Below are 13,081 nucleotides of genomic sequence, written 5' to 3'. Positions count from 1 at the left end.
AGGTCTCATGGGGCCCAGCTGGAGGCATCCCTCGAGGGCCCCAAACACAAATCACAGGCCTGACTCTAAGGAGAACCCATCGTGGCCTGTGGTTAGGAAGCCTGCTGTTGGCCGAGCGAGCAACTGGCAAACTCCACAGCTCTTCTCACTGCCTACTCCTCCAACCCCTGCAAAATGTGCTTACAGCAAGGGGGAATCCTCCAGTTTTAGATCAAGTAATTCTTGCCTGATTTTCACTGGCAATGCTTTCTTCAAAAGGTTGCCCGCCTCCTTACACGGCAACTGTCGTCGTTAGCCCAGGACATACTCAGCCCAACCATGCACCTTGGACTTTCCTTATTTTAAAGAAATGTGGCTCTAATGCAAAAATATCCCTGGTCTTCTCAAACCCCCTGCAAAGCAGAGTCGGAGCACGCGGAGCGGCCTGATCGGGATGAAAAGCGATCCCCAGGCCACAGTACTGCAGCCCTGCCTGGAATGAGGATGGGTTCTCTGCACAGTGCTGGAACTGCTCATATCTGAAACCCTTCTCTTCCTGCCTTCACAACTCACCTTGGCCTTGGCGTTGACTTTGGCTTTGTTCTGGAGTAAATATTTGGCCACTTCCGTGTGCCCAGCTCTGGCTGCCATATGTAGCGGGGTCTCCACTTTCTATAAAATAACAAAATTGTAGAACTGTTCATACATGCCTGCTGTCCAAAACTGCACACACAGAGCTAGGAAGTGCAGCTTCGAGTGGCTTGGTGGGTTTTTGTCCAAGAGGTGGAGTTGCCCCAGCAGGCACTCTTTAGTCTGGTGTGTGTGCTTGTGTGCATGCGCATGTATGTATGTGTGTGTGTGTGTGCATGTGTGCAGGTGCAGGCATGTATGTGAGTGCATGTGTGCATCTGTATATTCTAGGTACACTTAAAAGTAAACCCCAGAGCTAATGAATATTCAAAAATGTAAATGTATTCCCAGTGAACACTTATAGACGTTCCAAAATTATTGTCCAAAACAAAACCTCCAAGGTTTACGGATGTGTGAGAAATTTCATCCAGAAAGCGTCAGTACACGGGGATGTCCTCCCCCAGTCTGAAGCATTGGCTATTCTGGGAATTGTAGCTCTGTCCCCAGAGAAGAGGCCCGGGAGCACTGGTGAAAGCTGCCCTCTGAACTCTTGGTCTAGAGGAGCAAGTCCCTTGCCTGCCTGAGGGCTTACCACGTTGGAGACGTTGGGCGATGCCCCCCGCTGCAGGAGGTTCTTCACGATGGGAAGGTGCCCCATGAAGGAGGCCACGTGGAGAGGTGTCAGGCCAGACTGAAACAGACAAGGGCAGAGTGAGATAAGTGGGGAGTCTTTCCGCTCCCCTGAAGAAGAGAGAACCTGACGGCATCTAACGCTTTCACAAATGGTTTTCCAAGAAAATGGAGTTATATGAGGTGGGTTTGCTTCCAAGAAAATGGTTGGAGAAAAAAATTACCGTGGGCAAGTTGTGCCCACTCTTACAACTTGCAAAAATTGTGTCTGATCTTGGAAAGCTCCATGAGACTTGACTCATGTTCCCCTGTCTTAGTCACCTCTAATTCATTCCTTCCAGCAGTCCAGACTTGCAGACGCACACACCCCTGCAGCCACACAAAGCTACAAAGAGCGAATCTTAGAGAAGGTGGGTCGGGGGAGACCACGGGCCTGCCCCCAGGCTCCTCTGCAGTCTCTCCTACCTCGGTGACCGCGTCAATTGAGGCTCCCGTCTTCAGCAGCAGCTCCATGACACGAACGTGGTTCTTTTTGCAGGCGATGTGTAAGGGGGTAAAGCCATTCTGCAGCCCACACAAAGGAAGACAGACAAGCAGGAGCTTACACACGGGCCCAAGGAACGCCCAGAAGACCACCTCGCTGCTCTAAAAGGCAGCTGCTGCCCAGGCCACCAGCAGATGCCCACAGACCAATCAATGAATTAATGCCAATTGATTAGTCTTACAATGTCAATTAATGCAAATCACGTAAGAGACAGGTGGCTCTCACTTGATGCACTACATATGTTCCTGAACATGTTGTTTATAAACCTTTTTAAAAAATTTATTCACATTTTGGATGCACTAAAAGATCCTGCTGTTTAAAGTCCCCTAAGGGTAAATTTACAATAAAAGAGTACTTTTGTGAAGCAAATCATGTTCCCTCTTCCCTGAAACCACTGATCATTTTTAGTGAAATGGATTTCTGCTCTAAAGTGTGATGTACTCTGAATATAAACTCTGACGGGCAGAAAAGTATGTTTGTTTTTGTCTGTTTTTTCAGTGCTTTACCCACTTAAGGCAGTGGTTCTCAAACGTGGGAGGTGGTGGTGGGGGGTATCATTTGCACCTCACCGCCAAAACATGTGGCAATGTCTGGGGACATTTTTTATTGTCAACTAGGGAAGGAGAGCTATGAGTGCCTAGTGGGTAGAGGCCCGGGATGCTGCTAAACATCCTACAACACATAAGACCACAAATATCGACCCCAAATATCAATAGTCCTGAGGCTGGGAAATCCCAACTCCCCTACAATAGCATGTGGCCTGCGGGCATTGCTCAGTGAAAGCTTTTTTGAGTGAGTGAGTGAGTGAATGAGCCATCCTCTGCTATCCCTGGAGGATATCCTGCCCCTCAGTTCTGCTGCCCTGGAAAGGGGCAGAGAGGAGATGTGGTTACGGGCATGCTTAGTGCAAAGCTACAGTCCTACTGGATCCCCAGACCTCCCTGGGAGCCCCTGTCCTGGGAAGGAGGCAGAGGAACCACAGAAGGGATTTGCTCTGGGCTTGAGCTTCCCTTTACACGAGTGCCATGAGAACTGCAAGCCCCTCTGTGGACGAAGGATGCTCAGCTCCAGCCACCTCACTCATCCCCAAAGCAGCTCAGAAAGCCACGCAGCCCCTAAGGAATCACTCAGCTCCAGGCCTGACTCCACTGGACAGGTGCCCCAAGCCTGTATACCTACCATGCAGGATGCTTCCTGAGTCCGGTTTCCTGGGCCCAAACTCACCCCTGACCTCGGCCTGGTCACCAGGGGCAGGGGTCGATACCTAGCTGGGTGTGCAGTGGAGGGTGCAAGAGGGGTGCACACAGGGCCCCCACCATCCTGTGCTGTCACACCCCACTTCTCAGGCCTCGAATCTGGGGAGCTCTGGGCACCTGCCGCCCTTCCCACAGGTCCAGCCATGCCTCTCTGGTCCTGCCCTGAGCCTGCCCTAACCCTCTGCACCTTCTCCAGCAGCCCCCCACTCACCAGGGCTCTGGAGTTGGGTTTGGCCCCTTTATCCAGAAGGACCTTGGCCACCCTGTGGTGTCCGCAGTGGGCAGCCACGTGGAGCGGGGTCAGGTGGTCCAGGGTGATGTCATCTATCTCTGCGTCGTATTGCAACAGGAGCCGGACACAGTCGAGGTGGTCTCCCTGAGCCGCCATGTGAATTGGGGACAGGCCGTTCTGGGTAAAGAGGAAAACACAAGCAATCACAAAGCCTTCTGGGGCCCGAGCATGGAGATTCAGGACGACTCCAACGTCACTCCCTACTTCTTCCCTACACGATGCTTCCACAAGGCTCCGGAGGGAGCTTGGCTCACCCTGGCCTCCACACTTCTGCCAGTCTCTGACCACAGACATTCTCCTTTCCACCTGGCCAAACCTTCAAAGCCATCTCCAGCAGCCCCATCTCTTCCAGAAAGCTTTCCCTGACCACCCTAGACTCCAGTGGGCTTTCCTTATCTGCGCCATGCACTTGGACCTTATTCTCATATTTGCCCAATTACATTCATAGTTAACTGTTTAGGGGAGTGTATCTTTTCATCTTTTCTCTTTACTTGTATGCCTCTTAAGATCAGTGACTGAGCCTAATATTTCTTCTTAAATGCCCCACAGTGCCCAGTAAATTCATGTAATACACATTGTGGTCCTTAAATTATGCAATTTTGAATAAATGAATGAATGAATGATGATAAAATAGAACTTGGATCTAAATTTCCTTGTCCCTGTCAAATGCAGTTCAGTTAAAGAAAATTCATTAAGGATACTCATTTCTCAAACAGCAATTTGCTGAAAAAACATTAAAGAGAGAGGAGACTCACTCATTCATTCAGACATTAATTCAACACATACTTATCAAGTGATTAATATGCTCCTGGTATGGGTTAAGCTCTGTGGAAACAGAAGAGAACAGACATAACCCCTGGCCCAAGGAAGCTTGTAGACAAACATGGTGGTGTCTTTCAGTGCCCTGAAGTGGGATGAAAAATGATCAAAGCACAGAGGTGAGAATCAAACAGATGGCGTCCCTGATGAAGGAGGGGCACCGGGAGGGAGGAGGTGAGGCCTAAACTAGGACTTGAAAGGAGCTGAATGGAAGTTCACCAGGAGGACCAAGGAGAAGAACATCCTAGTGAAGGGAGCAGCATGGGCAACATCACAGAGGCAGCTACCCTAGGGGAACCCAGGGGCCTCCATGCAGTTCGACAGGCCAGGGCAAAGTGATGGCAAGCATGGAGGCGGGCTGGAGAGGAGCCCGGGGCTGCGCCAAGAAAGGCTAGGAGCTCAGGACTTGGGACTTCAGCTTTTCGAAAGTGGAAATGAGAGGATTTTCATCAAGGAAGACGCAAATCAGGTTCCATGACAGCAGATGTTAGTGTTACAGACTGAATTAGGTCCCAACAAAATTCATATGCTGCAGTCTTAACCCCCAGGACCTCAGAATGTGACCTTGTTTGGAAACAGGGTCTTTGGGGATGTAATGAGCTAAAACGAGGTCATTAGTGTGAGTTCTAATCTATGACTGGAGTCCTTAGAAATAGGCAGATTTGGACACCTGCACAGCAGGAAGATGCCACATGAAGATGAAGGCAGAGGTCAGCATGATGCTTCTATAAGCCAAGGAAACCAAAGATTGTGCTCAAACCACCAGAAGCTTGGGGAGAGACCTGGAAAAGATGCTCCCTCACAGCCTCAGAAGGAACCGACCCTGCCAGGCACTGTAGCTCACCCCTGTAATTCCAGCACTTTGGGAGGCCGAGGTGGGCATATCACTTGAGGCCAGGAGTTTGAGACTAGCCTGGCCAACAAGGTGAATCCCCATCTCTACCAAAAATACAAAAATTAGTCAGGTGAGGTGGCATGTACCTGCAAGCCCAGCTACTTGGGAGGCTGAGGCATGAGAATTGATTGAACCTGTGAGGTGGAGGTTGCAGTGAGTGCAGATCACACTGCTGCACTCCAGCCTGGGTGACTGAGCGAGACTTCATCACACACACACACAAAAAAAGGCCAGGCACAGTGGCTCATGCCTGTAATCCCAGCACTTTGGGAAGCTGAGGCGGGCGGATCGCCTGAGGTCAGGAGTTCAAGACCAGCCTGGCTAACATGGCGAAACCCTGTCTCTACTAAAAATACAAAAATTTGCCAGGCATGGTGGTGCATATCTGTAATCCTAGCTACTCGGGAGTCTGAGGCACAAGAATTGCTTGAACCCAGGAAGTGGAAGTTGCAGTGAGCCAAGATCATGTCACTGCACTCCAGCCTGGGCGACAGAGAGAGACTCTGTCACACACACACAAAAAAGAACCAACCCTGCTGACACCTTGATCTTGACCCTCCAGCCTCTGAAAGTGTGAGACAGTAAGTTTCTGTTGTTTAACCTACTCAACGTGTGGTTCTTTGTTAGGGTGGACTGAGCTAACTCAGTTAGTTACACTTGCATTTCAGAAAGGTTGTACCATAGTTCCCAATGGAAAAGTCACATATTCTCATATTCTCAGAAAATACTTTTCATAAGCATTCCTTTCAGCCCCATTCTAATGATCTGGATAATAAAACAAAATATCTTAACTTCTGGTCATGTATTATGTTTAAATACAGCACTCCTGGAAAAATGTTGGGAATTTCCTGACCTAATAATCTAACTGATAGTAGCAATTCTACTTTCATTTAGCTGAGGAGTTTCACTGTTAGATATACTTTTGAAGACATTATCTCACATGGTCGTCGCAACAATCCTAGGAGAGAGGGCGGGGGCTCTCCAGATGAGGAAACTGAAACACAGAGAGGGCAAGACACATGTTCAGAGTCACACAGCAAATCAGCCAAGGATGGAGGGTTAAATGAGAGACTGCTTTAGTAGAGGACACCCTCATGCAACAGCACACACAGACACAAACAAGAGCCAGTGTGGGGACTATGAATCATGACCCAAATTAACGACAGCTCTACAGAACAGAACATGATAATGTGTCGGGAATAAATCAGCTCTCACTGTATGGACTGAGCCATCATTTCATGACAGAACTGCTCGTGGGAAACATCCTGGGTAGCCGTGAGTGGGCCTGTCTTCTGCCTTGCTCTGCTCTGACACAGCTCAATTCACGGGGCAGAGGGCCTGGAGCAGGCTCAGGCAGCTCTGTGTGGCTGACAGCTTTCTTCCCTGGAAGACTTAAGTCCTTATGTTAGAATCACGTAACAAGCCTTTTCTCCGGCCTGTAATGGAGCCTGAGAAGAACTGTGTTTTTTTCTTTTTAACTTTGCTTTAGTCTGACCCGGGCTCTGAAGACTTCTCAGAGTACTTAGTGCCTGTCTTTTCTGGAGCTAGGAAGGGAGACATGGGGATTGATCTAGAGCAGTAGTAGGCAAACTATACAACCTGTGGGTCAAATCTGCCCCGCCACCAGTGTTGGTCAATAACGTTTTATTAGAACACGGGCCCTAGTTTGCATATTGCCTATGGCTGCTTTTCTGCTACGTTGGCAGTGTTGAATCACTGCAACAGGGACCATGGCCTGCAAAGCCTAAAATTGTCTAATACCTGGTCCTTTAGATAAAAAGTTTGCCGACCCTGATCTAGTTATGAATTAGAGCTACACTGAGTGCCTCCTATGTGACAGGCCTTGTAATAAATGTCAAAGGTGCTATTCATTTAGTAGTATTAGCATTTCTGTTTTACAGAAATAGGATTTGATGCCAGGTCTGTTGGACCTGGAGCCCTGCCTAAAAAATGCTCCTCACAGGAAGGAAGCACACACCTTGGTTTTGGCTTGGATTGGTGCCCCGTGGTCCAGCAGGATCTCTGAGATTCGCACGTGCCCATTTCGAGCTGCACAGTGGAGAGGTGTCAATTCGTCCTTTAAAAGACAGAGTCAAAAACAGAAAGCCCAAAAGGCAGCTATCAGAGGTCATTGGAGAGAAGACTGCCTATGGCATCGTCCCAGCCCACGCGAGTGCTGACGTTTCCTCAAGCACCAGCTCGACCTCAGCACAGTTTTACTACTGCCTCCCACTGCACGCGGCACTGCCCAGAATACTGCTGCAGGCAGCTCCAGGAGGCTGCTGGTGCATCCCTAACTAGGTCACCAAGGGCCCGCTGCTCTGGGTGAGGTTCGTGAGGGGGGAAATCCCTCCCCCTGCCTGGCTGCGGAGCCTGCTGGCACCCACCTTGGTCTTGGTTTCTATCTGGGCTCCCCGATCCAGCAGTAGCCGCACCATGATCACGTTGCCCCTGCGGGAGGCGATGTGCAGGGGCGTGATGCCATTCTGAAGGGAGGAAGCAGGACATCAGGGTGTGTCATCCTTCCCTGGAATGCAGCTGCTGTGCACCCGCTCCCCATGTCCCCAGCCCCCAGCCCCCAGTCCTGCAATGGTGCTGTCAGGGCATTTCTAGCCTAAGACATTTTAAAACCTGTAAGGACCTGCCAACAGGATGGGTCATCCCACCACACCAGCCAAGCCCACGCCTCCCAGAGTCAACATAACAGACTGCAGGAAAGTCAGTTATTTGGAAATCACTCTCTGCCCTCCAGATTTCCCACTTCTAGGATGGGCAAATGGACTTTAGGGTTTTCTCAAGCAAAGCAGGTAGAAACTGGGTAGTGGATGGTCAGAAACCTGCCAGCAAGGAGGGTGAACAGACAGCAGGGCTGTTTGACCCACAGGCACTTCTGCCACTGGGATGAAATCCATGGTGCCAAGGCAGGAGCACCTGCTAGCCCCAAGCCCCCAGACAGTGAGGGCGCACCTGCCCCAGGTTACCTGTGGCGTGAAATTGACGCTGGCTCCCCTGTTGAGGAGTAACTGGGCCACGTTGAGGTTCTCGTAGTGGGCCGCAATGTGCAGGGGCGTGAATCCCGTCTAGGGCACAACAGAGGGGGAGAAACTTGTCATATGTGATTTACTTCTATCTCAGAGTCAGCCCTGGGATGCCCGAAACTCAGGTGGGGCGACAGGACTTTACAGACAAAGGAGATTTTGATGGGTGGGAACATTTGGTGAGGGGGTCAAGAGAGGCTCTGTGGCACAGTGTATTCAAAAGCTGGGTATCCACCCTGAGCAAACCGACTTATATGCTAACCTCAGACTCTGTGGGCCCGTTCGTCAGAGTGATCACCGACAAAGAGATTTTCATTCATGAATGAAAATGTGATGGGGCCATGGTCTTTTTTTTTTTTTCTTTCTTTTTTTTTCCTCTCCATTTAGACAGGGTCTCACTGTGTCGCCCAGGCTGGAGTGCAGTGTGATGTGATCACAGCTCACTTCAGCCTTGACCTCCTGGGCTCAAGCAATCTTCCCACCTCAGCCTCCCCAGTAGCTGGGACTACAGGCGAACAAAATCATGCCCAGCTAATTAAAAAAAAAATGTTAAGAGGTGGGGTCTCACTAGGTTGTCCAGGCTGGTCTCCAACTCCTGGGCTCAAACCATCCTCCTGCCTCAGCCTCTGTCCATTGTCATCACTCTCTTCCAGAGCCTCAAGCCAGGCCTAACCCCACCCAGATGTTTTCCAGACAAAACCCGGTGGATCTGGGGCCGGCGGAAGAGGGGAGGGGCGGGGTGCAGGAGGGGACGGTGAATAACTCCAGCAAATCCATTTCCACTAAAAGAGAACCAGCAGCCTCAGCTTACAGACAGCAGATCAGCAGTGCCTCCGAACACCGGAGAGCATGCCCAGGTGACTGTGCAGAGCCCCGGACCCCCTTTCTCCACACCCCAACTCCTGCACGCCTCCTCCCTCCACTACGGGGCAGCCCGGGAGGAGGGATGAAGGAACACCAGGAAGGCCGCCTTCTGGCGTTCCAGGGTGACTCGCCCTGCCCGCCTGGACACATTTCCAGATGACCTGGAGCAACAGGAACCACCCGCGCTGCCAGGGATTTAGAGCAGGGCTGTCCAGGGGCCCCTCTGCGTCCTGGGGTGGGGACGCTCCGTGAGCACGCTGGGATGAGCGTGCGGCCCCGCACGCTCGGGGCTCCTGCTTGGGAAGTCGCAAGGTGTACTCAGTGCGCCCTGAGCCCGTCGGCATCCGCGGCCCAGGGCTCCTCCCTCCGCCTCGCCCTCACCTTGGAAAGCACGTCCGGGTTGGGGTCATTCTGCAGCAGCACCGCAGCCGTGCGCGTGTCGTCGTTGCGGGCCGCGATGTGCAGGGCCGGGAGGCGCACCTTTCCCTTGGTGCCGTAGTTGATGAGGTGCGCGACGACGTTTTCGTGGCCCTGCTGCAGGGCCACCGCCAGAGGCGTGAACCCGTCCTGGCCAGAGGAGGAAAACGCTTTGCTCTGACTCGTCTGAACCTAGCTGCCCTTCACACAGGACACACCCTTGCCCCTCGGGCTCATGCTCCCAGCGGCGCCAGCCTGAGGGACCTCCCTCCACCAAAGCCCTCTTCATCCACCAAGTTCAGCCTAAATGCCACCTCCTCCCTGAAGCCCTTCCTGCCTCCACTTCCTTTCTCTGCAATCTCACAGAACCTGCCAAATTTTTCTTTAGCATTCCTTTAGTTTTCCTTTATAATTTGCTTCCAGTTTGATTTGTTTTAAGAAATTTTGACTGCTCGGATTCTTTGCCTGCTCCCCTTCTCACCCCATCTGCTGGTGCCAGGATAGTGCCTTGACAAAGCAGAACATTATTAACACTGACCAAAGGCCAGAGTCCACACCAGGCCCTGAGAATTCAATTGTGAGCTACTACTACTACTACTACTACTATTATTATTATTTTATTTTTGAGACTGGGGTCTCGCTCTGTCACTCAGGCTGGAGTGCAGTGGTGCAATCATGGCTCACTGCAGCCTTGACCTCTTGGGCTCAAGTGATCCTCCCACTTCGGCCTCCCAAGTAGCTAGGAATCAGGCACACACCACCACACCCAGCTAATTTTCTTTTTCTGTAGAGATGGGGTCTTGCTGTGTTGCCCAGGCTGGTCTTGAATTCCTAGCCTCAAGTGATCCTTCCACCTCAGACTCCCAAAGCAGTGGGATTACAGGCATGAGCCACTGTGCTTGGCCATGAGCTACTATTACTAATTCCCTCAGTTGTGGATATACTAAGGGGCACAGGACCCCAGGAACTGATAAAACGGAATGACAACAAAGCATGTCATTGAGCCATCCAAAGTTAATAGTCAAGAGACTCCTTGGCTCTATCTAGTCCAATTTCATTATTTCGCCAGTGACAAGACTCAGGACCACAGCGAATGAGAATTGTCCAAGGGTGCATGGTGGTTTTGTGGCAAAAGCCTTTCTCATTAAGGCCCAATACAAACTTGCCAACCATACACACGCATGCTTTGCCTGCCCCTCCAGTCACAAGTATTGGCCATAGCAGGAATGACGTCCTCAAGTGTGACGTCGTTTCTTTGGTACGTGTCTGGGCCTTCTTCAAGACCCACAACTTTGTCATTATTCCCTTGCAGAACTCGACAGTGCTCAGGATTAGTGCAGCGACCTGAAGGTCATCCATCACTACATGGATGCGCCCCAAGCCACACACCCAGGAAGGTGTCACTGGGAGACTTCCGGTGGTGACAACATTTTTCCAAGGTACTTACTTCCGTGGCTACGTTCTGGTTAGCTCCATTTTCCAGTAAAAACTTAACCACTTCCAAGTGGTTCTCTTGTGCTGCCATGTACAGGGGTGTAAAACCTTTCTGTAAACCAAGAGAGGACATCATTAGCATCCATCCGCAATGTAAGAAAGGCCGACACCAGCACAACATCCTCTCACCTGGAGGACAGCACTCTCTTCATTCCATTTCCTCCCACCTGACCCCTCCTAAGGAAACTCATTGTCACGGTGACTGGCATCCTGGGATTATTACAAAAGGCCACAGAGGCTGTGCCTCCCCTCGCCACCGTAGGTCAATCTCTTCGGCTCACATACTCCTCATTGATGTCATCAATGCTGCACCCCGTGCCTCATTCCTCCAGTCCTCCATTTCTCTCTCCACCTGGGCCATAACTGGACATATTATTTGGCTTAGGTCCACAACAGTTCAACCCCGTCATGCTTAGGACGTGCGGTCTATGCATGAGAAATAATAAAGGATGTCTTCACCACTGCTTGGAGACACGCTCCTGAGAAATCTAGGTCCTGCCCCACAGTGTGTGTGTTAACACAGCTGCCAGTGGATGCACGAGGGAGCAGGAAAGAGGAAGCACGTATGGAAAGGCAGCACCCTCTAGTACAGAGCAGAGAGCCATTACCTGTGACTGGGCATTGACGTTGGCGCCATAGTTGACAAGCTCCCGGACCACCTCGTCCTGCCCGGCCAGGGCGGCGATGTGCAGGGCCGTGTTCCCCTTCTGAAACACACAGGGGAAGGGAACAGAGGCGGTTTCCCACTGGGCCTGCTATGGGACCAGCAAAGGTCTGTGGACAGGTGCTGCTTGAAGGACCCGGGGGCTTTCTTCATGGCCAAAAGGGGTAGAAAGGACACACGTGTGTGCTTGACCCCTCGCACATCCTGAAATCACACTGAAAGTACAGGGAGGAAAATCCTGCCTGTTGTCTATGAAAAACAATGCTGCAAGAGCCATAGAAAAGAAGGAAATCAGGTCTTCTGCAGCAACTCGGATGGAACTGGAGGCCAGTATCTTACATGAAGCAACTCAGAAACAGAAAGTCAAATACTGCATGTTCTCACTCGTAAATATGAGCTACATAATGTGCACACGTGGACATACAGAGGGTAGAGAGACACTGAAGACTCAGGGGGTGGGAGGTGGGGGCGATGAGAAATTATCTTTTGGGTGTGATGCCCACTATTTGGGTGATGGCCACACTAACAGCCCAGGCTTCACCACTACACAATGTATCCATGGAAGAAAGCTGCATTCGTACCCCCTCAATCTATAAAAAGAAAAACATTTAAAAAGAAGACCATCAGCATTGGCTGGTGTAATTGGAGTGGCGCAGGAAGGGGACAGATGACACTGAGAGGTGCGGTTGAAGGAGACTGCAGCCATGTCAAAACAACTCCTTTATTATTATTATGATTATTATTATTATGTATCCATAATAATTAAAAATCAAAAAATGTTTATAAAAGAAAAAAAGAGCCTCCGCCAACACACACAACTTCTGAACACCTAATCTGCTGTGTGGGTGCGGTGTCCTGTCCCTAGCAGACGGCACGTCAGTGTCCCTCAGGACACACACTGGAAGGCTTGTCAGCGAGCTGACCCTCCGTGGACCTGCAGCTCCGCTCAGCCTGCAACCCTGCAAGGCAACAAGCCCTCTGAGAGGCCTGGGAGCACTGGGAAAGGAGGCCGGCAGGTCCCTCAGGCCCACACCTTTGACACCATCCCAGGGATACCCACAGACCACAAGCTGCAGTGGAGGGGACAAAGAGATGGTAGGCAGGAGAGTGAGGAAAGTATTAGACAGTAAAGGAAAGGGTAAGATCAACTCTACTATGTATGTAGGGAAGAGAAGAAAAATCAGAAAATAAATGGGGGTTAATAAATGGAATACAATCTGACCAAGAAAAATACAAAGAATATGCGACATACTAGTAGGCAAAATGTAACGAGTAAGGGTTCACCAAATCGGAGAGTAGAAAAAAACTGGAGAGAATAAACACTGGAGGAAAACAAGGCATGTAATTGTTTTAAACTTCATAAAAGATGAGAACCAACAGCAGAGACTGAGAAATAAGGCAGGTTCCGAGAAAGTATGTTTTTGTTTTGTTTTGTTTTTAGAACTGGAGCTCTCACTCTAACACCCAGGCTGGATCGCAGTGGCACCTTCATAGCTCACTGCAGCCTCCAACTCCTGGGCTCAAGCAATCCTCCCACCTCAGCCTCCTGCGTAGGTGGG

General features: G+C 50.7%; 2 protein-coding genes across 11 annotated transcripts in view; one reads left to right on the top strand and one right to left on the bottom strand.

Annotated features, from left to right (window-relative positions):
• POLB (DNA polymerase beta) overlaps positions 1–13,081 on the top strand; it is a 679,334-nt gene that overhangs the window by 98 nt on the left and 666,155 nt on the right. The gene's annotated exons all lie outside the window — the stretch shown is intronic.
• The window catches only part of ANK1 (ankyrin 1), a 246,193-nt gene that overhangs the window by 66,775 nt on the left and 166,337 nt on the right, over positions 1–13,081 (bottom strand). For all 10 annotated transcript variants that reach the window (XM_050800354.1, XM_050800361.1, XM_050800356.1 and 7 more), the window contains exons 4-13: positions 11,467–11,565; positions 10,812–10,910; positions 9,329–9,514; positions 8,027–8,125; positions 7,433–7,531; positions 7,024–7,122; positions 3,251–3,448; positions 1,705–1,803; positions 1,202–1,300; positions 553–651 (exon numbers count right to left, since the gene is read on the bottom strand). In XM_050800354.1, coding sequence (XP_050656311.1) covers positions 553–651; positions 1,202–1,300; positions 1,705–1,803; positions 3,251–3,448; positions 7,024–7,122; positions 7,433–7,531; positions 8,027–8,125; positions 9,329–9,514; positions 10,812–10,910; positions 11,467–11,565 — 1,176 coding nt within the window. The remainder of the gene's footprint in view (positions 1–552; positions 652–1,201; positions 1,301–1,704; positions 1,804–3,250; positions 3,449–7,023; positions 7,123–7,432; positions 7,532–8,026; positions 8,126–9,328; positions 9,515–10,811; positions 10,911–11,466; positions 11,566–13,081) is intronic.

Source organism: Macaca thibetana, chromosome 8, assembly GCF_024542745.1.
Source record: "Macaca thibetana thibetana isolate TM-01 chromosome 8, ASM2454274v1, whole genome shotgun sequence".
In the NCBI taxonomy this organism is placed as follows: Eukaryota; Metazoa; Chordata; class Mammalia; order Primates; family Cercopithecidae; genus Macaca; species Macaca thibetana.
This window is presented reverse-complemented; position numbering and strand designations above follow the sequence as displayed.